Source organism: Puma concolor, chromosome B1 (assembly GCF_028749965.1).
Source record: "Puma concolor isolate L17-30 chromosome B1, mPumCon1.1.hap2, whole genome shotgun sequence".
Taxonomy (NCBI): Eukaryota; Metazoa; Chordata; class Mammalia; order Carnivora; family Felidae; genus Puma; species Puma concolor.
In genome coordinates, this window is record NC_141670.1 from 56,087,747 (window position 1) to 56,111,988 (window position 24,242).

The 24,242-nt window shown below is 39.2% G+C and overlaps 1 protein-coding gene across 1 annotated transcript in view; it reads right to left on the bottom strand.

The window, feature by feature from the left end:
* GALNTL6 (polypeptide N-acetylgalactosaminyltransferase like 6) overlaps window positions 1-24,242 on the bottom strand; it is a 1,218,779-nt gene that overhangs the window by 134,237 nt on the left and 1,060,300 nt on the right. The window contains exon 9 of the mRNA XM_086703864.1: window positions 600-717. Coding sequence (XP_086559990.1) covers window positions 600-717 — 118 coding nt within the window. The remainder of the gene's footprint in view (window positions 1-599; window positions 718-24,242) is intronic.

The window sequence follows — 24,242 nt, forward strand, 5'->3', positions numbered from 1 at the left end:
CTGTCATATGTATGTACACATGATGTATGTAACATGTATGTATGTTATAGAGTATATAATTTTGCTGAGCGTTTATGGTCAAAGCAAGTAGAGACCTCGGCAGTTTCAGAAAGAAATAAGTAAAAACATTCACCTATTATGGAATTCTATGAAGAAGAGCCTTAATGTGTTATTCATATTTTTAAGTTACTCTTCTGTTAACTGAAATTTTGGAATAACTGGTTATGATCAAAATATGAACCACTATTTCTAAAATAAATACAAAGGGAGAAAATTCCAATAATCCAATTTCTTTTGTTTCAATTCTTCACTCTGTGTGTTCTGTGGAAGGGATGCTTTGTTGGTGGAGCAGCAGGTCTATTGGCACACCAAGTCTCCTGCCTGCAAACGGGATTTTGAATGATTTCTTTCATGGCATGGTTACATCTCGCTGAAACATCAGAGGGAAGCAGCTCTGTCATCCCAAAGCTGGCTTGGAAAGGTGACATATCTATTTTCGTTGTTATCTCACAATATAGGTCACGAAACAGAATGATGACTCTTTACGGGAATCATTGACATTATGTGGACATAGTGCGAAGAGGGTCTTGGTAACTTACCTTAAAAGAGATTTCATATTGTTCTCCTCCCCAGATTTCTAAACCTGGGTCATAGCCACCCAACTCCCAAAACCACTTTCGATCCACAGCAAAGAGACCTCCAGCCATAACGGGAGACCTATGAAATGAAAAAAAAAAAATCTTTAAAGGACTAGGAATATTTGCTTGGAAAAAAATAAAAACAAACTTCAAGATAATGTTTCAGAAGTCAAATGCATGGTGCTGTTCAGCCCTGGTTTTCTGTCAATGGATCTAGGGTTCTCATTGGGTCTCTAATCGCTCTTGGAATCCTCGTGAGCTTTAAATTTTGCACTTCAGGCTCTAATGCAATTAATGTCCTGCAGAGCCACATTTGCTCCGTGTATTTAACATTAGAGGGAAATACACGACTGCTAGTGAATGAATATAGAGAAATATCACTTAATTTTATGTCTTTTCCTTAAATGAAAGGAATCTTGTACTGTCGGACAGATAAACGTATAGAAAACACTGTCATAGACAATATCTGAGATTCAATCTCTCAGTATGTATTCACCAAGAATTTACCATTAACAGGTCATGTCCCTTTTACCGACTATGAGATGATTAGTAGAATAAACAAATCAACCAGAATTAGTTATTTAATTAAGATGCCAAAGGTGGAATTTATTTATTTATTTATTTTGTAATTTTTTTTTAACGTTTATTTATTTTTGAGACAGAGAGAGACAGAGCATGAACAGGGGAGGGTCAGAGAGAGGGAGACACAGAATCGGAAACAGGCTCCAGGCTCTGAGCAGTCAGCACAGAGCCCCACGCGGGGCTGGAACTCACGGACCGCGAGATCTTGACCTGAGCCGAAGTCGGCCGCCCAACCGACTGAGCCACCCAGGCGCCCCAAAGGTGGAATTTAAACTAGGTTTTTTGGGGATGCTTGGGTTAAGCATCTGACTCTTGATTTTGGCTCAGGTCATGATCTTGCGGCTCATGAGATTGAGCCGTGCCTCAATAAATAAATAATTTACTTAAACAAACAAAGAAGCAAGCAAACTTTAAAAAGTAAACTAGGTCTTTTCATTTTAATTATATTATTCTTTTTAGGCTTTCTCTGCCTTTCAAAGAAATATTCCTTTTGCTCAAGTAATAATTTTCAAGTATTCTATTCCTGTTAGGGCACAAGTAGTCCCGTTGCTATGTGATGAGATCATTTATAGTTATGGGTCCTGTCCTAAACTTTTTGCAGTTTAAAGGTAGAGCTAGTTTGTTTTTTTTTTTTGTTTTGTTTTGTTTTGTTTTGTTTTGTTTTGAGTCCTCAATACCTGCTGGGCTCTTGGCTAAAAGTTTTACCCAATTCCTTTGAACTAATCCTCGCTACAATCCTGTGAATATCATTCTCATGTATTGTTTTAAAGAAACAGGCAGAGAGAGGTAAGGAGCAGCAGTGTAAGCCTGAAGTTAGTGGTGGTTCTGGGGCTGGGCCAGGTCCTTTGATTTCAAAGCCTTTGAGTTCTTTACTGCAACTCTGTTTCTGTTTCAGTGTTTGGGGGCAAAGAGAGACAAGTACATAAAGGTGGATAGGAAACACTCAGAGAATGTCCCTATGCAGACAGACAAAGCAAATCTGTAAAAAACCACATTTCCAGGGGTGCCTGGGTGGCTCAATCAGTTAAGCAACCGACTTCAGCTCAGGTCATGATCTCACAGTCCGTGAATTTGAGCCCCACATTGGGCTCTGTGCTGACAGCTCAGAGCCTGGAGCCTGCTTCGGATTCTGTGTCTCCCCCTGTCTCTGCCCCTTCACTGCTCATGCTCTGTCTCTCTCTGTCTCAAAAATAAATAAAAACATTTAAAAAAATTAAAAAAACCCCACATTTCCAATGTAGTTTTTGTGATAGTTTTGAAAAATTTTTGACACAAAGGATATTTATACATAAGAGTACAAGGCATTAAATGTTGAAGATACACATTTTAAAATATGTATAAACATATGAGACACATCAACTGAAGGCCTGCTCTTGGTAATGTTTTTTGAGGCACTCCAACAACATCAACTTGAATTTGCGTGTTCTATATTTCAAAGGCTTTGTATGTGAAAGTGGTATTTGGCCTGATTACTTCAGTTTAAGAGTATTTTTTAATGTGTAACCTCTATGTGGCTAGAAAGATGGCAAGGCAGGAAAGGGGATTTATTATTCTACCCAGGAAAGTGAGCAGGATTAAGAAAAATAACACAAGGCATCTCATGCAATTTTTTATTTTGTTTGAAAGAAAAATCCTAGAACCAGATGTAACCTACTTTATCCCTCTCTCCAGCAGCCTAATCTTTTTCCATTTTCCATGCACCGAATTTCAGAGCGGAATTACAACTGTAGCTGGATAAAATGAGGACTGTAACATGTACCGAGTGCAGTTCCCCCGTGAACTCGCCACCAGTGTAACTCCGCTTCTGCAGAGCTTGGGCATAAGTGACCAGAAATTCTCAATCCTATTCAAACTGAACCACAAATAGAAAACACCTCAAGTCAAACAAATATATTCTCATTTGATTGTGTAACATAGGAACCAAAGGGCATCAAAATTTACACTGGGCAGAATGAACCTCAAAACTGGAATTCTCCTAGATCTGGAATTATACTAGCAAGGGAAAGTCCTATGTTGCTTTTTTGTTTGTATGCATGTATTGTAATTCGTTGGAAACACAGCATCTTGTTTTCTTACATCTTGTTTTCTTAAAAAAAAAACCATGTAGTGTATTCTAGGTACATTTTATTTAGAATATCTAAATTCTAAAATTCTATTAATTTTAGATATAATAAAGTAGATTCAAATGGATTCTTTTTGCCTTCATTGATGTTTTTACCAAGCTCCAAATAAATTAATGTCTCCTATCTTCATTAGTGTGAATGACTGGTAAGAAACCAACTTTTCATTTATGTATGTATTTACTCACAGTTGTCCATTAATCTTTTAATTAGCTTTGAATTTTTAACAGCTTAATTGAAGTATAGTTGAGATACAGAATATTGCATGCATTTTAAGTCTACAGTTTGAAAAGTTTTGACTTAGACACCTGTGCAGCTATAACTACATTCAAGATTATGAACATATTAGCCTTCCTTCCAAATTTTCTTGTAATTCCTCCCTTCTGACCTTGTCATTCTCTTTGTCTAGGCCATCACTGATCTACGGTTACTATAGTTTAGTTTGCAGTTGCTAGAATCTAATATACATGTCATCATAAAGTTTGTATTCTTTTTCTGGGCCTGGCTTCTTTTATTCGGTGTCATTATTTTTAGATTCACCTATGTTTAGCATGTATTAATAGTTCACCACTTTTTTTTTATTGCTGAGTATTATTCCATTTGCACAAATATATCACAGTTTGATTATTCATTCACTTACTGATGGACATTTGGGTTGTGTCCAGTTTTGAGCTGTTATAAACAAAGATGCTATGAATTTTGTTTACTAATCTTTGTGTATAGAATATAGGCTTTCATTTCTCTCTGGAGGAGATGCCTAGGACTGGAATAACTAGATCATATGATGGGTATATTTAACTTTCAAAGAAACGGTCACTTTTCCAAAGTGGTTGTACCCTTTTATATTCCCAACAGTAGTGTTTGAGTTCTAGTTGCTATGCCTTCTTACCGATACTTCATATGGGCAGTCTTTGAAGTTCAGTCATTATGATTGGGATATCATGGTATCTCAGTGTGGTTTTGTTTTGCATTTCCATGGTGATTAATGCTGTTGAGCATATTTGTGTCCCTTCTCTCATCTGCCTTGTCAGTCTGCCTAGAGGTTTACCAATTTTATTGATCTGGTTAAAGAACCAGCTTTTGGTTTCATTGATTTTTCTTTGTTGTTTTCACTTATATTTTATTGATTTCTTTTTAGTTCTTATTGTTTTAATCTTTTACTTACTTTGTGTTTAATTATCTCTTCTTTTTCTCATTCCTTAAGGTAAAAGTTAAGATCATTGACCTGAGAGCTTTTCTTTTTTGTAATATAGGTATTTAGTGCTATAAATCTCACCTAAGTACTCGTGTAGCAGAATCCCACAAAAAATCCCCCCCCCAAAATATGCAGTGTTCTCATTTTCATTATGTTAAAAATACTTCCTAATTTCTCTTTTGTTTTCTTTCTTTGACCTATTTGTTATATACACATGTGTAATTTAGTTTCCAAATATTTCGGGATTTTTTGGCCTTTTTTTTTGTTATTGATTCTAATTTAATTTCATTGTGATCAGATAAGATACTTTGTATGACTTGAATCCTTCCAAATTTATTCAGACTTTTTAATGGCTCAGAATATGGCCTATCTTGGTAAATGCTCCATGTGTATTTGACAAGGATGCATATTATGTTGCTGTTGAGTAGAAGGGTCTATACACATTTATTAGGTAAAGTTGGTTGGTAGTGTTATTCAAGTCGTGTATATTTTTACTGATTTTCTGTTTCCTTGTTCCATTAGTTACTGAGAGGGGGGTATTGCAACCTATGACTATAGTTTTGAATTTGTTTATTTCTTCATGATGTTCTATCAGTTTTTCGCTTCATGTATTTTGTAGCTCTGTTAATAAGGGCATAAATGTCTAAGATTTTTCTGTACTCTTGATGAGTTAACTTTAATCTTGTTATGAAATGACTTTAATAATCTCTGCTAATATTCTTTGCTTTGACATCTATTTTGTCTTGATGTTAACACTTCAGCTTCCTTTAGATTTATACACTCTAAACACTAATATTTATTTATAACTTTTATATCTTTTTATTCTATTTTTAAAACTATTTGTGTCTTTATATTTAAGATTTTGTTGTCGTCGTTGTTGTTGGTAGCACACAATTGCACCTTGCTGTTTTACAATCTCTGTCTTCTAACTGGGCTATTTAGATCACTTAGTTGTTTTTTTTTTTTTTTTTTTTTAGATTATTTACTTTTAATATGATTATTCATGTGGTTAAGCTTAAATCTATCAGCTTCTTTGTTTTCTATTTGTCCCATTTATTATTTCTTTTTCCATTTTTTGATTCATTGAATATTTTTCATGATTCCACTCACTATCCTTTTTGACTTAACAAAAACTCCGTGTGATTTTTTTTTTTTTTTTACTTTGTGGTTGCTGTAGGGTTTATATCATATGTGTTTATTTTTGATCACGGTTTAGCTTTCAGCGATACTGTACCAGTGCACATATATGATAGAAATCTTTTGGTAGAATGCTTTTATGTCTCTTCCCTTAACCTTTGTACTCTGTTGTCATACATTTTACTTTCCCATATGCTATAAATCCCACATGACATCATTATTTTAAGTATTGTCTTTTAAAAAGATTTAAAAATAAACTTTCACATATATGAACTTATATTATGAATACCATTTTTGTTTCCTTAATTCTTTTGTATGGACCCATATTTCCAGCCTTGTATCTTTCTGCCTTGTATCTTTTTGCCTTGTATCTTTCTGCCTAAATGACTTCCTTTAACATTTCTTGTAGTGGGAGTTTGATCTTTTGCATTTATGAAAACATCTTGTCATCTGCATGTTTTAAATTTATTTTTAGAGAGAGAGACAGAGCGAGAGCAGGGAAGGGGCAGAGAGACAGGGAGAGAGACAGAGACAGAGCATGAGGGGAGGGGCAGAGAGAGAAGGCAACACTGAATCTGAGGCAGGCTCTGAATCTGAGCTGTCAGCACAGAACCCTACACGGGGCTCAAACTCCTGAACCATGGGATCATGACCTGAGCTGAAGTCTGACTCTTAAAAGACTGAACCATCCAGGTGCTCCTCATCTGCATTTTTAAAGATACTTTTGTTGGCTATAGAACACTAGGTTACCAGCTTTTTTTTCTCTCAATCCTCTAAAGACATTGCTCATTCTCTTCTCATTTGCATTGTTTTCTGTAAGAAATGTGTTATTTTTATCTTTGTTTCTCTGTACACAATGAGTTGGTGTTTTTTGGGGCGTGTGGGCTTGTTTGTTTGTTTGCCTAAGAGCTTCTCTATGTCATAGGATTTGAGCTATTTTATTATGACGACACATGCTATAGCTATAGAGTTTTCTTGGTAAAGTTACTTGTGCTTGGGACTACTTGAGTTTCTTGGATCTGCATGTATAGTTTTCATGAAATATGGACAATTCTTGAGCATTATGTCCTCCAGTATTCTTTCTGTTCCTACTTTTTGTCCATATCTTCCAGAGACTCGAATTTTATACTTTGTTCATTTCCATAACTTCTCTTTTTGTGTTTCAATTTTGGATATTTCCTACTGCTATATCTTCCAGTTTATTAATTTTTTTGTAATGTCTAATTTGCTTGTAATCCCATCTAAAGCATTTTTAATCTTACACTTTTTTCCTCACCTTTAGGATTTTTATTTTGGTCTTTTTATACCTTACATGTCTCTGCTTAACTTTCTGAACATGTAGAATATGTTATAATTACAGTCTTAATGTCCTGTCTGTTGACTCTCAGTTGTTAGTTTCCATTGACTGAATTATTTACTCATTATGGGACATATACTGGTACTTCTTTGCATGGTTGGTAATTTTTTCTTTGGGTTCTAAAACTTTTACATTTTGGGGTGTTGGGTGTTTTGGTATTCTTTTAAACATTTTGTTCTTGGATGTAGTTACATTATTTGGAAATAGTTTAACCCTCTTGGGTTTTGTTCTTACAATTTATTAGGCAGGGCTGGAGCGGTGCATAATCTAGGACAAATTATTCACTACTTTTAAGACAAGACCTTCTGTGTGCTCTACTGAATGTCCTTCAAATTACCAAACTTTTCAGTCTGGATGGTGAAAACAGACACTATTCTCAGACTTCTGTTTGTTCTGGGCACTGTTATTTCTGACTCTTTTGAATGTTCTTTTGCCCAGTCTTGGGTAGTTCCTTCACACACATGTTCCTGTCATTACTCTGCTGAATGTTCAAAGGGTACAGATCTGTAGATCTCTAGAGCTCTCTGTGTAGCTCTCTTCTCATGGTGTTCTGCCCTTGACATTCCAGTTGGCCCATTTTCCCCAAATTCCCAGCTCTCTACCAACTTAGGCTGAGCCCTACCCGGGTTCGCCTTCCTTATACCATAACCTAAAAACTCTCCAGTTGGGAAGCAGGGGCAATCACAGACCTCCCTTTATTATTTTCCATCTCTCAGGGATCACTGTCCTTCACTGCCAGGTTGAAAATTCTGTAATTTCAGTTCTGTAATTACAGTTCTGTAATTGAGCATCTTAAAAATCACTGTTTCATGTATTTTATGTCTTTTTAGGTGGACGGGTCAATCGAACCCATATTACTCTATCTTGTCCCACTGTGAAAATCTGATTATCTCTCCATTAATTTTTATTTTAAAACATTTAAAAATATTCATTTAATTATTTTGAATAGATAATACATTCACATATTTATAAACATTCTTGCTCCTACATCTATCTCCTGCCACTCTATTTTTCTCATCACAAACAACCACTATTATTTCCTGGATGTCCTTCCAGAGATATTTTATGCTCATCTAAGGAGGTACAACTATATCATTTTTTTCCTTCCTTTCCTATACAAATGATTGCACCCTACAAACAGTGTGCTTTTTACTTAATTTTAAAAATTCACCTAATTTTTAAAAGTTAGCTAATACGTTTAATGATCATGCTATATTGAAAAGACCTTCCTTGGTCTATTTTTTAAACATCTGCCCATCATTCCATTGTGTGTATATATATATTTCTGGAATTATATATCCTGGTTTGCCATAAAGGGTAAAAGTGTACAAATTTATTTACTTTCTCATGCCTGGAAGTTAAAAGTTCACATTAAGTTGTGTCCTAACCTGAAGCTCTAGCTCACATTCCATACCAGCCCAAGGCCAATGATTTAAGACCTAATAAAATAAAAGGTAGAGAAAAGTAGCAATCCTACTGAGAAATTACAGATCCATCATAAGGTAGCATATTCCAGGCTACAGATAACACTTGCTAGGGACATGTCATTATGAGGACAATATTCGGAGAGGAACTGTTGAAAAGTTTCGCAGGATAAATGATTTCAAAAAAGAAATGGAAAGAAAGGAGGTAAGGGATGGTTTTGACAAAGAAAGATGGTATACAAAGGCCCTGTGGTAGGAGGGAGCATAATAATAAGAAATGGAAGAAGGCCAGTCCTGCTGAAGCTGGAGCATGGGGGGAGGATACACACAGAGTACCCAGTGCCTACACAGAGTAGGTGCTAAAAATTCCCACATAGTAGTGAAACACAAGAAATTATTGATAAATAAATATTTGTCCTTCCTCTTTGATCACCACAACCCTTCTCATTTCAAGCCCAGAGCAAGCCAGGACAGCAGCCTTCGTGCTCTGGGGGCTTGGAAAGAGGCAGCTGCTAAAAGATAAGAGCCCTTTTATTTTTAAGAGAATCTAAGCAGCCTGAAGAGATCCCAGAGAGGGAAGTGGGAGGCAGAATCTGTCAAGTCCTGCAGTGACAGAGGCAACCTCCTGCACTGTGAAGGTGCCTTGGGAGATAAGACCTCCAGGGTGGAACACATACGGCAGTTATACCCCATGAGCTGGGATTTGCACGAAATTAGCAGAACTGCTGATTTGAAGGAACCAAGTGGCTTGGGCCATATGGATCTTGGTGGCAAACCTGTGAACGGACAGTTATGATCAGAAAGACGACTCTGACAATTTGGCTTAAATAAGATTCTGGAACCATCGCCCTCCCTGAAAACAGGGGAACTTGCATGAGAAGAGAGAATGAATTTTCTACTAGTTTTGTGAAGGGGACGCAGAGTGGGAGTTACATGGCTCTGAGGAAAATGTAGTATTGTACTCTATTACGTTCCAGTGAGTTTGTGGACAGGAACTCACATGCCACCATGCAAATATGAGTTAACTAATGGGAGATGTTGCGCTGAGGTCAAGAAAGTTGTGCTCCTCACAGATTAAAGGTAAAATATTTTCATGTGTCAACATTATTTTCTCCTCTGAAGAAATGAAGAGGGGAAGTTCATTATTTTCAGCATGTTCTTAGGCTTTCTGTTTTCCATGTTAAATATAGTGCTAATTACTTGAAACTCTCCCCACTAGTCCTGTTTCTCACAATTTCTCATTTGTTTATCTTCACGTTCCTTGATTTTTTTTTTAATGTTTATTTATTTTTGAGAGAGAGACAGAGCACGAGCAGGGGAGGAGCAGAGAGAGAGGGAGACACAGAATCCGAAGCAGGCTCCAGGCTCCGAGCTGTCAGCCCAGAGCCCGACGTGGGGCTCGAAACCACGAACCACGAGATCGTGACCTGAGCCGAAGTCTGACGTTTAACCGACTGAACCACCCAGGTGCCCCTCATGTTCCTTGATTTCTTACAAAATATTCATGCTGGTTTTGTTCCCCTCGTATGTTAACACACTGTAGACCTGTTCTAATGTGGTTTTATCTCATGCAACTTTTAACATATTAATGTACTTACTTTATGAGTGTTACTCATAAATCAGGTCTTAACTTTTGCTATTAAAAACCACACCTGTCGGGGCGCCTGGGTGGCGCAGTCGGTTAAGCGTCCGACTTCAGCCAGGTCACGATCTCGCGGTCCGTGAGTTCGAGCCCCGCGTCAGGCTCTGGGCTGATGGCTCGAAGCCTGGAGCCTGTTTCCGATTCTGTGTCTCCCTCTCTCTCTGCCCCTCCCCTGTTCATGCTCTGTCTCTCTCTGTCCCAAAAATAAATAAACGTTGAAAAAAAATTTTTAAAAAAAAAAAACCACACCTGTCGGGTGCTTGAGTGGCTTAGTTGATTAAGCTTTTGGCTTTTGATTTCGGCTCAGGTCATGATCTCACGGTTTGTGACTTCAAGACCTGTCTTGGGCTCTGCCCTGGCAGTGCAGAGCGTGCTTGGGATTCTCTTTCTCTCTCTCTCTCTCTCTCTCTGCCCCTTTCCCAGGCCTGTGAATGCTCTCTCTCTCTTAAAATAAATAAGTAAACTTAAAACAAAAAACACAGAAACATCTTTTGAAATTAACATAATCATGAAGGAACATGTTCCTGTTGCACATTCTTTATTCTTCAGGTTATGAAAATATAACTTTTGAATGCCTAATAGAAATCAATTTTCTATTTTATGTTAAGGCTATTGAACCGGATAATAGGTATGTTTCCTTTTTACCTATGGTAGACTAGTTTACTTTTCTACATCCATTTTTGTATTCCAAAATTTGCTGAGTTTAAATTTATGAGGCTATAATCTAAAAGTATACTCGAACCATTCTTTTTGTGGCACAAATGAAAAAAATCTCCATGTTTTCACTTGCAAATGCATATTTCCAGTGTACAGTTGGTTGTTTTCACTAAGCCAGGATGTAGTTCTTAATGCTTGTGGCCTCACTCTCTGATTCTCACTGCATTCTAAAGAGTTGTTGATGTTCCTGTTATTCTCCATTTCACATATTGACTCTTTCCCCATATGTGAAAAATGTGGTAGGGTTTCAATACACTTTTTACATATTTGTTGCCTACTCTCTCCTATTTTCAGACAAAAAGGGTTATCTTGAATTTTTTTTTAAACATTTTTTTTTCCAAAGTTTATTTATTTTTGGGACAGAGAGAGACAGAGCATGAACGGGGGAGGGACAGAGAGAGAGGGAGACACAGAATCGGAAACAGGCTCCAGGCTCCGAGCCATCAGCCCAGAGCCCGACGCGGGGCTCGAACTCACGGACCGCGAGATCGTGACCTGGCCGAAGTCGGACGCTTAACCGACTGCGCCACCCAGGCGCCCCAAATTTTAATACATCTCATGTATCCTTTGGGGGTCTACTAATAAAAAAAAAACCCATTACATTGAAAGATAAACATGCATAAAAAGTTATTTTTAAAATTCACTAACAATTAAAACTTAGGTCCAGAAATCAAAAGGAGTTCTTCCATTTGGCCTCAGAAAATAAACTGGCTCTCAATTTCCATTCATTTCCATGGCTGCAGTGAGAATTCTGGACATGTGGGTTGCAGTCTGAATTTGATCAGAAATGAAATGGCACAATTTCCCTCTGGACCCAATCAAGCCAAGTCAATCAGCATAGAGATGAACCACATAATTTTCAATTATGTAACTCCAAATTTTTAGCTGGCCCATGACTCAACAATTACAGAACAATTACAGCTGAAATATAATTATTTTCAGCTCGAATTCAGTTGTTGAGTAAAACAATATTGCAGATTAAAACATAATTTTTTTCTAACAATTTTTTCTTTTAAGTATTAAATCACCGCTTAATTAGGATTTTGAAAAGAGTCATTAAATAACTACTGATAAATTCATCTGTGTAACGTATCTTTAAAAACTTACTTTTTTGGTATAATTTCCTTGCCTTTATTTGTGTAATGGGGACCATAAGGATGAGGGAGGAATGTCACCTTTCTGTTACACAGGGAGGTGGTCAGTCTAGGGACAAAAAATGAAGTAGGTCCTGGGCTGGGAGAAAGAGGTCCTCTTGGAAAGAGCTGGATGCAGAAATGGAAGGAATATTTGATTCCAGTCATAGAAAGCTATGTTTTCTCCTAACTCATGTACCTTGGGACTATATATGTATAATGTCAGAAATAGCTCTGATATGTGCAAGCTGAAAGAATTGTGTAAGTAAAGAAGTTTAACATTTGGTGCCCAGGCCTATGCTAGTAGAGTGCCATAAGATGAAGTTTCCTTTCTGCACTCTGCTGTCTGAGAAAGTCCTCTGTGACTGCCTCTATGCCTTAGCATCGTTGCGTTTCTTACTGTTTCCATTAGGCTGAGCTAGACTTCAGGACTTAAAAAAAATTTTTTTTTTTCTTTGAACAGGAACAAATGGCAGCAGCAGCAAAAAAAGCAACAGAGATTTTCTGCTTTTCTTTCTGAGAAGCAGTAGTTTTTTGGACTGTATCTTAGGAACGAGGAGCTCTTTTTCTTACCAAGTAGAAGATAGACTCTGAAAGTAACACAACACGCAAAATGAGGATTTGTTAAATTTGAATACTAAATGGCCTTATGCTGAACTGTACGGATCATGGGTTCTTGTACCCATGCACTTGTGTGGTACATTGCCATTGACTTGGCTGTGTGACTTGGTCTAGCTAACATCAACAAATGAGGTGCAAGCAGAGGCCTTGTCCACTGGGGCTTGGCCTCTTTCCTACATCTTCAAGAAGCCTGCTACCACATGAAGAAGCCTGACTAGCCTGTTGGAGACACATGGTCCAACTGACAATCAGCACCAACTACTAGATATATAAGTGGGACCATCTTAGACTGCCTAGCTCTAGGTGAGCCATCAGAAGACTACTGCCGCATGAGTGACCCGGGACATAGGGTGACCAACTCTTCTGTTTTGCTTGAGACTGATGGGTTTGCGGGATGCTGGACTGTCAATGCTAAAACTGGGAACGTCCCAGGCAAACCAAGATGAGTTGTTCATCCCTCTTATGTGAGACCAGCAGAAGAACCATTTAGTGGAGCTTAGTCTCAATTTCTGAACTTCAGCATTGTGACTAAACAAAATGTTTGCTGTTTTAAGTCACTAAGTTCTGGGATGGTTTGTTAAATAACTGATAACAGATCTCATCTTGAATTTCAAGCTCTAAAAGAGGACAAATTTGCATTTCTATTAAGCTGCTGGTAATGATAATAACCCTTGATAGACACAGGATTTTGGTTAATTTTCTAATTTCTAAGATTTAACATAGGCTTATTTTTTGGATTTTTTTTTCAAGTTATCTCCACTAGCGCCCTAGGGTATATTATAATACATAACAGGATTTCAGAGTTGCTCATAATGACAGCAGAAACCTTTGCTCAAAAAAATTGTGTATTTCTAGATTTACAAATGCAAGTGTTAATGTTTAGGAAAGCATTAGTAGAAAAGGAATAAGGGCCAACTAGTTACCCAAGAGCAGGTGGCAGAATTATGACTTTTTCAGCTTTTTGGATAAAATGAGGAAAACAAAATTATAAATCATAGTACAAATTTTGTACTATTTTGTGCCACGATCTATAATTTTGTTTTTATCACAAACATAAACACATATAATACAACATAATGGTTTAAAAGGTTTTTATAAAATTGAATATACTTCGGCTTCTTTCTTTATATTTAGGATAGTAGACTCCCCTGTGGAAGGATATAAAGTTGATGAAAAAAGAAACCTTGTGTATGTCAGTACAAATTATATAGGCCATTAAACTGGCCTATAGCCTTAAAAAGAGTGTGATGGCCTGGCTTTGGTGTTCCAATTAAGTTGGTAGTTCTGAAGTTGTTCAAAATACTGCTGCCTCTGTATCTTCAGCGTTGTCACTGATCTAACAAGATGAAATGGAAACTCTGGATGTCAAAAGGCTACATCAACAACTGTCTCTCTGGGTATAGCAGGAGAATGGCTAAATATTTTTATAGTCTTAGTTTTATGTGACCAAGGTGCTGTGTCCCTCAACTACTCTTCTGTGACCCAAAGTGGTGCGTGCATGTGTGTGTGTGTGTGTGTGTGTGTGTGTATGTGTGTTTATGTAGGTCAAATGGAAAACCTCCAAGAATGGGCACCAGAGTGATTGGTCTAAAATTCCATTCTTCACTCCTACAGTGAACGGGTGGATGGATTCACCTGTGTGGGTACAGCTGCTATTTCCTAGTCATCCTATCCTTGAAATAGGTGCACACTAAACAATATACTGGGACCCCCTGCATCCTACTCCTCAAAATGCAGAATACACCCGGGGAGATCTCTTCAAAGGTGTCTGGGGACAAATAAAGTGTAAATGTTATGGCTTATTTTCTTAAGTCACTTCCTGCCCACTTCTCTCTTTGAACAATGTGGTGGATTGGAGACTTGGCTCAAGGTGCAATTTTGGATTTTTATATCCCAGAATTATGTCCTCAGTATACTTACCCTGCAATTCTTATTGGATTCCTTCATTTCTAATTTCTAAATGGTCACAAGTTTAATCATGGCCTCATATTACATAACAGTATAATGACCATGGTGATTGTTTTAGTTATTAATCGTCTCCTTATGTGATCTAAACAGCTCAAGCCTTCCCTGCCTGAAGGGACAAATGAGGTCATATTAACACTAATAATCAGATTATAGTGGTCTTCAAAAAGTCTTTGGGTCCATCTGGCTGACAGAGGGTTTTAGTCTCCTGCCTACCAGGTTTCCCTGGTTTGCTAGGAGTCTCTGGGGATGTCAACTGTGTGCTTAGGAGCAAGTCTGCCTTTGGTTTTTCTACTCCAGTGCATTGGGTCACTTTGCTGTTGTGCTTGTCGCCAGCCCCATCCATAAGGAAGATCCTCTACTGCTGTGGTCATGCTCTGCTGGTGGCTCCTTTATTTTATTTTATTTTTTAAATTTTTTAATGTTTATTTATTTTTGAGAGACAGAGCACAAGTGGGGGAGGGGCAGAGAGAGAGGGAGACACAGAATCCAAAGCAGGTTTCAGGCTCTGAGCTGTCAGCTGAGCTGACGTGGGGCTCGAACCCACAAGCTGTGAGATCATGACCTGAGCCTAAGTCAGACACTTAACTGACTGAGCCACCCAGTGGTTCCTTTAAATGAAGCTGGCTGGGGAAAGATTACCCTGGAACCTAGGCCTTGTGCCATGTATCCTAACCTGTCCTTGAGATCCAAAGCCACCCAGTTCATGCTAAGAGCTTCACGAGGCGTCTGGACAGCACAACTCTTTCTGCTTCTGAAATTAACCTTGCTCTCCACAGGTCTTGCTGAGCAGTCTCTCAGGCTAGATGGGGGCAGATGCCAATCCAACGTCTCAAGACTTTCTCAATTGCCTTTTCACTCCTCTCTGTCTCTCAAACTCTTCTGCTATGGTTCGAATGTTTGTATCCCCCACAAAATTCATGTGTCGAAACCAAACCCCCAAGGTGATGGTGTTAGGAAGTGGGACCTATGAAAGGTGCTTAGGTCAAGGAGGCAGAGTCTTCATGAATGGGATTAGTAGTGTTCTTATAAAAGACGTCAGAGAAAGCTCCCTCAACCCTTCCGCCATGTGAGGACACAGTGAGCAATTGGCAGCCTGCAACCTGGAAGACAGCCTTCACCAGAACCCAACCATGCTGGCAGCCTAATCTTGGACTTCCAGCCTCCAGAGCTGTGAGAACTAAGTTTCTTTTGTTTATAAGCCACTCAGTCTGTGGTCTTTTGTTACAGCAGCCCAAATGGATTAAGACATCTTTTCTCCTTCTTTAGCTTCAAAAACCTTCACCATGGGGCGCCTGGGTGGCTCAGTTGGTTGAGTGTCAGACTCTTGATTTCAGCTCAGGCCATGATCCCAGGTTGATGGGATTGAGCCCCGTGTCAGGCTCCATGCTGAGCATAGAGACTACTTAAGATTCTCTCTCTTCCTCTCTCCCTCTGTCTCTTCCCTGCTCATGCAAGTGTGCTGTCTGTAAAATAAATGAATAAATAAATAAATAGCCCCTCCAACCGCACACCTACTGTATTGACTGCCAAAGAGCACAGTCTGTTACTGAACCCATTTGGGCTGAGCAAAGGTGCTCTGCTTCTCTTATATAAAACACAGATCAGATTTCATAACACTTAATAAAATGATCAGATTAACATAACATTTGTAACACCAAACTCCCGCTGTGTTTTGCATTGTTTGTCTTCCAACATGACCTCCACCCTTTCCTAAAATCCATATTTTGGCATAGATGTGCTCTGAGATCCTCACACAGTGTTGATGAGTGCACATCACTTAAGTTCCTCATCTCATCTCTGTTGTAATCTACCAGGGTCCATATTACCTTATACTCTGCCATTCACCATTGGAATGATCCCTTCATTGCTCTCCCTGCCTCGTCCAGGCTTTTACACTCCCATCAACACCAACACCAGAAGGAACTCAATAATAATATGAAATGGCAGAGCAAATGACTTATTTCATCAGCAATGGAGACTATTCAGAGCTAAAAATCCCAAGTGCAGAGTGGGGAGACTTTCTTCCTGTATACAAATATAACTTTTCATTCAAGGGATAAATGCTAGTTATTAAAATCCAAGCATGGATGAAGCTGCAGGAAAGCTTGTTTTCTGCTTCACTGATTTAATAAACATTTGACAGGTCTGTTTTTTTTTTTTTTATGAAAACATTACCCCTTTATCTTAGTAAGGAACGCAAAATATGCTTTTTCTCTTAGGCACTGACTGCAGCTTAAAGTCAGTTTTGCTTTCATTTCCTGTCATTATATCAAACTAAAACTTGCTGTAATGGCATGGATTTTTAATACCTCATCTCAAAACTTTACCTTTTAATAAATTAACATGTACCCTCTGATTAATGACCACCTTAATTCCTTAAAAACAAAACAGAGAAAACAAACAAACAAACAAACAAAAACCCAGGGACTGAGGTGAATGGGTGTTAAGCAAAGAGGTTATAACTATAATTTACACAAAATCTGGATAAAAAATATCATCTTATTTTCCCCTCTAGGTCAAGCTATCAACAAAGAAGTTTCATCCAACTGCATATGGCAGGAGAGAAAAAGAACACCCTCGCCTGCTCTGTATCTGTTCCCATTTCTTCCTCTCACAATTTATGGCAGTTTTCAAACATGTACATAAGTTCTTAGACCTTCTTCCCATTGGGAAGTGGGGTATATGTCTCTGTCCTTGAATCTGGTTAAGATTATGACTGCTGTATGGCAAAATTGATACCCAGTGACTTCCAAGTGGTCTATGAGAGACCACCTTGCTTTTATCATGTTCATTGGAATAATTTGATCTTGGAGCTCTCAGTTACCATATGGGAATTCAGCCTATGCTGAAGTCACCAGACTAGAAGGAAGCACAGGTCACATAGAGAAGCCACGTGGAGGTATTTTGATCCCTTTCTTGCTTAAGCAAGTTTGAAATATCCTTTGATTTTGACAAATACTCTCTTTCCTAACTTCTAAGATGTGTTTTTGGAATAGATATTTTAAAAAATTATGCTCATTTCTCAAATTAACAATTTTTCAAAATAGCAAGAGATTAATTCCTTTTTTCTTTTCAAATTGTTATTTAAATTCTAGTTAGTTAACATATAGTGCAATATTGGTTTCAAGAGTAGAAATTCAGTGATTCATCACTTACATACAACACTCAGTGCTCATCACAATTGCCCTCCTTAGTACCCATCACCCATCTAACCCATCACCCATCTAGCCCATCCCCCACTCACCTCCCTAGAAATTAATTCTTAGCATCAAATCTATGCTTTATTAGCTATTGCTATGTAACAAACCTCCTCAAACCTTGGTGATATAAATCATGTAATAGTTGGGACATATTTACATTAACAATTTATTTGTTGTTTTTCTGAATTTTGAATTTAGCCAAGCATTCTGCATTTTATCTAGCAATCCTAAGATATAGAAAGATTCTTTCTTACAATGTTCCTATGTGAATACCAGAAAAGGAATTTGATTCGCTTTGCTTAGACCAAGCACCTGCCCTTTGCACAGAACAAAGTGGGATATAGCTCACCTCTGTGGCCAACATGGCAGGGTTTATTATCAGATGAAGGGAATATGGGAAGTTTTTCTGGGTTTCCGCAATCTATTACACACTTACTAGTGTTTCACTTTCACCTCAATCACTGGAAAAATAACAGAATTGTGGGCTTAGATAACTATTGCACTGAGGGGGGCCAATCCTTTATAGTTTCAGAGACGTAGATGATTATCGACACTGGCTCTTGTAACGTCAATTTTATAGAATGTTTTCTTAGTTCAGGCTGCTATCACAAAGTAGTATAAACTAGGTGGCTTACAAACAACAGAAGATTATTTCTCATGGTACCGGAGGCAGAGGAGTCTGAGATCAGGATGCCAGTGTGGTAGGGTTCTAGTGACGACTCTTTTCCTGATTGCAGAATTCCTACCTCTCATATCCTCACAGCAGAAAGAGGAATGGAGAGTTCTCTGGGGACTTAAAAAAAATAAGAACACTAATCCCATTTCTCAGGGTTCTGCCTTCATGATCTAATTGTGTCCCAGAGGCCCCACCTCCTAAAACCAGGGGAGTTAGGATTTCAACATATGAAATTGGGGGGGACACAGTTAGTCCACAACAGATACTGACTTGCCAGGGGATTTTTTTCATCAGCTACCTAATAGATGGCCAAGGAGGGTGCTGAAATTGTCTATTCATTTGCAATTCAATGCAGCAATTACTGAGAACCTAAATCCAAGGTACTAAATACAGGATGCAGAAATGAGTAGTAGCCTTTCTGCCCCTGTCGAGTGCAGAGTTGGTGGGGCAAACACAGAATCAACACTATGTGGTGTGAGAAATGGGTGAGGTATGCGCAGCACCTTATGGTATTTTCAGAGGGTTCCTCACATTACCTGGGTGTGGCAGTGGGATGAGTGGGGTTAGTCAGGAGAAGGAAGAACAAATGCATACAGGGAAGAATAGCATGATGTGTTTCTAGGTTGTGTGTGTGTGTGTGTGTGTGTGTGTGTGTGTGTGTGTGTTTTAGAGAGAGAGACTATAAGCAGGGGAGAGGAAGAAGGAGAGAGAGAGAGAGAGAGAGAATCTCAAACAGGCTACATGCTCAGACGCTCAGTGCAGAACCTAACCCGGGCTTGATCTCACAACCCTGAGATGATGATCTGAGCCATAATCAAGAGTAGAACACTTAACCCACTGAGCCACCCACTTCTGGGGAGGTTTTGAGAATGTGGTATGTGGGACATGTATTGGTGTGCATAAAAACCAGCACCAGGTTAAAGCTGAACAATAAAGTACAAGGCAAAGTGTTATGGGGGGGGGGCAGTGAGGCTAGAGAAGTTTGTAGGGATCAGCTTGTCGAGGGCGTTGCAAACCATATTGTGGAGCATGAATTTTTTTTTTTAAATTTTTTTTCAACGTTTTTATTTATTTTTGGGACAGAGAGAGACAGAGCATGAACGGAGGAGGGGCAGAGAGAGAGGGAGACACAGAATTGGAAACAGGCTCCAGGCTCGGAGCCATCAGCCCAGAGCCTGACGTGGGGCTCGAACTCCCGGACCGAGAGATCGTGACCTGGCTGAAGTCGGATGCTTAACCGACTGCGCCACCCAGGTGCCCCTATGGAGCATGAATTTGATGTGGAACTTTTTGTTCTTATTCTTTGCTAGGTCACAGAGAATGATAAAAGCTACCATTTTCCTCTGAATAAATGCACATCCACCCAAAATTATGCATAGAGATTCAAGGGAATTAGAGATGCTTGGAGGGCCAAACCAAGGCTTATGAATTCCAGGTTTATAATCTTAGAGTGTAAGTGATTGGATACCACCAAAGACTCTTAACCATGGGAATATCGCATTTAGATTTCATTTAAATTTTTTTAGATTTTATATTTTTAAGTAATCTCTACACCCAACGTGGGGATGGAACTCAGAACCCTGAGGTCAACAGTCGCAAGTTCCACCAACTGAGCCAGCCAGGCAGCCCCGCACCTCCACCTTTTTTTTTTTTTTTTAAGATTTTATTTTTTAAAGGATTTTTTTTGACTACTCTGATAGCAGTGTAGACAGTGGATTTGACTGGGGCATTAAAATTTACCTGTGGTTCCCAGGGAAGAGGATTAGGGGAACATTGGGGTTTCTGTCTTTTTAGACATCTGATGATGATAAAAGGAAAGATCACCTAGACCTGATACTTCAGAGCACGTACCGGTGGCAGACAGTTGGGGACGGCAGCTGGCCATGTGACTGCCGAGGAAGTAATTCTGCCAATGACGCGGAAACAATGATGGATGGGATAAATATTTAAGAGGTAACATTGGCAGGACATGGTGACTGAATGATGTTGGAAAAGGATGGGATGGGTAAGTAACCAGTTACCAGATAAAAGAGGAAGTGCAGATTTAGCAGAAAAATTAAAAGATCAAGCTAGCATTACTGTTTTGGACCAAAAAGTAAGATCTGACTACAGAGAAGTAAGACATCATTTCTTAACTCTTAAACAAACTCTGAAAGCAACCTGGGAAATGAGTTCTGAAAGTGTTTCTTGGAGTTACTCTTCGAAATGATCTCCTGAGGCCAACAGTGTGCTATTCTTTCTTTCAGGATGACTTATTTAGGTGAATATTTCTTCATTTTTCTTTCTTTAAGATGTCACAACATTGTAGTCTATCCTTGCATTGGAGGGAAAAGATTGGGATTTAAGAATGTATTTAGATATCACCGTTACAATAAAAAATGCTTAAAATAATTGAGATAAACAGAAGGCAATTATAATAGACTCTTACAAATCTGTACTAATTGAGGGGAAGGTCAATCAGAATTCATTAAAAATCAAAAGTGTAAGATATTGTTTTCATTCATATTCTTAGCCTAAAAATAATGTGAAGGAAAAAAAATGAGTTGCTTTTATCATTATCACATAATTGCTTCCTATTTCTGCTCTGCAAATTAGCACAGAGGACACATGCAATCAAAACTCTACTTAAGTTCCCATGACCACTATTGACAAAAATCTGTGTTGCTATGGCAGAAATGAAGACCTCTGTATCCTTTTGTATAGAAGATATTGAACCTTATCAGCCACTCCTAACTGGCCACTGAGAAATAATTTTATCACTTGCGTTGAGGGGCAATGTCGAGCATTACTTCCCAAGTTTTACATGCACAATGTAATAGACACATACACACAGGCATGTACACAAATAGAGAGACAGCAGAGTTGAAACAATAGATACTATTGTTCCCTGTTTGGGCTAGAGGCCATGAATGTGAAGGCAGAAACATACACCTGTATGAAAAAAAAAATGAAGGAAAGTGAATCAGTGTAACCACGTCTAGAGGGTCTCTGTATTGGGTCCGTTTCCTGCTTGGGAAGATGGAGACGTAGAAGCATGAGCTCCAGGAGGGTGCACAGACCTGCTCCTGTCAGGGCACGTCCAACACTCACAGGGGAGTTTCTTGAGCCACGTAAGGAGATGTTGAGCTTACTGAGAGGCCAGTTTGAATGTTCGGGAACCTTGGGGAAATCAGATAAAGGCTATCATCTCGAGAAGAGGGATAAAATCTGGGAGTCAGAAAGCTACATGGAGGAGATGCTTTAGAGGGCCTGGCCACGGTTATGGTTTGGTGCCAGAGGAATGAGGCTATGTGGGGGGTGGGGGGGGGGAGAGGAGAAACTATGTGAAGAGAGGCAGAGGCTCTCCTCTCCATCCTTCTTTGGGTTTTGGTGTTTGTAGTTGAGTCATTCTAACTCTGTGCGCCAGCAAATGAAACACTGTGGGCCTAAACAAAAAATGCTTGGAAATCATTTGTAGGAATATTCAAGTTGAATGCCATTAATAGAAATGTACCCCATTTGTCCTTGTGTCTTTTGTGATTTGGTCCTATGGGCCGAGAGAATACCATCCATGGTTACATGGAATTTATTCCATGATCTTTTCTGGGTGTTTTCTTGTTTTCATCTTGGCCGTTTTTCTCTAGGAACCTTGAGACGAATTTATCACGCACCTTTAACCAGGTTAGAGACTTGTCATTGATAAACCAGATATTTTTTGTCATAGGCTTGGTCTGAGCCTATCTCTAAAACCAGAGCAGAACCTATCTTGAGCTACAGCTCGCACTGTCCCATGACCTGTTCTGTCACATCTAAAGTTTTTTTTTTTTTTTTTTTTTTTTTTTTTTTTTTTTTTTTCAACGTTTATTTATTTTTTTGGGACAGAGAGAGACAGAGCATGAATGGGGGAGGGGCAGAGAGAGAGGGAGACACAGAATTGGAAACAGGCTCCAGGCTCTGAGCCATCAGCCCAGAGCCCGATGCGGGGCTCGAACTCCCGGACCGCGAGATCGTGACCTGGCTGAAGTCGGACGCCCAACCGACTGCGCCACCCAGGCGCCCCACATCTAAAGTTTTTAAGGAACAAACTTTTCATGTTGTATCAAATAACTTCCTATAAAACCACTCCTCATAAAAGGGACCAAAGACTGAGTGCACACAGGCCCAGGGCCAAAGTGAAGGGATATTTCCTGACATTGTGTTGTGCCGTAAAATACAGAAGAAATGGAGTCTTTATCCCGATAGAATAAAAAAGCTACAAAGTTTTAAATCTTCCTCCAACAAAAAATGTACAATTACAGCTGTTATGGGACAATATAGAAATTAGTTCAAATAGTAGGGGCCCTCTTTGATTGCTAGGGCTTTTATGCTCCTTAAATTTGCCCGTGGTTCCCAGGGGAAAGAAACAGGAGGACAGGGGCACCTGGGTGATCCAGTGGGGTAAGCATCCGACTTTGGCTCAGGTCATGAACTTGCGGTTCATGGGTTCGAGGGCTGTGTCGGGCTCTGTGCTGACAGCTGGGAGCCGGGAGCCTGCTTTGGATTCTGTGTCTCCCTCTCTCTCTGCTCCTCCCCCACTCACACTCTGTCTCTCTCTGTCTCTCAAAAATAAATGAATGTTAAAAAAAAACACTTGAAAAAAAAAGAAATAGGAGGACATCGGAATTTCTGTTTTCTAAGCATCTGATGATGAATACAGGAAAGATCACCTGGATTCGCATAATTCAGAGCAAATATGAGAATGTGTGGAAGGAGGGGAGAAAAGAAGAGAATTAGGAAATGAAAGAAAAAGATAGGGAGAATGCACTCTGCTTCATGAGAGGTCCATCTGTTTTCCTTTTCTATTTAAATGAGTCTTTCCAGAGGCTAAGGAAGATGACTAACACAGTATGAACGTACTGATTATGTGTGCATTGACTGCTGCATAACTAAAGAGTAGAATCAACTCATGGAACCATCATGAGATGAAGGAGGGAGTTGTTTCTAGAGGGAAATCAGAGTGTGGTTGCCAGAAGATGGTAATTGGACGCTGGCTGGCACGTACACACGCACGTGTGCGTGCACACACACACACACACACACACACATTACAGGGCCTTACTCACATATAAGTGCAACTCACGGAACATTGGGAATGAGCTCACATCCTGTTGAGACTGGATGGTAAGGACAGAGCATAGAATAATGGTTAAGAGCAAGGACCTGGGAGCCAGAATGCATGGGTGCAAGTCCTCTTCCCACAACTTACTTCTGGCAAGTTACTGTCTCTGATTCAGTTTCCTCATTGTAAACTGGGGCTGATGGTGCTAGATAACATCTATGTCATGAGAATGAGGGTTAGTTTATGGGAAGCACCGGAAATGTGCTGTGGCTCAACAAACTCTCAGTGATCGCTGACTGTTGTTACGGGCTACTTAGGATTTGCAGGGGTACAAGGATAGGTCAGATTGTAGCAGAGCTCAGAGAACTAGTTCATGGGAAATTACTACTTTTTTTTTTTTGTTTTGACTTTACTTCAAAAGCTGAATTTGGAGAATTCTGTAACCTTAGATTCTTTTCGAAGGAAGTGGTCTTCATAGACAACTTTTATGCCTTTTGAGGTGATATCCCTCATCAGATTTACCAAACTAGTCACGGCTGGTCTGTACTTAATGCTCACCGACAGCCCGGTTTGGACTGACAGCGCTTCCTTCCTCCTACACACCCTGGGGTCCTGCCTCACTCTTGAGAGCACTTCTATGATGGGCTTAAGCCAGTGGGGTTTTGTCCTAAGTTCTAACAATGTGTTTCGGTTTCTTTCATGTTTCACTGAAATGTTCATATACTTCTTTATGTTTTGGCAGAAATTCATAAATC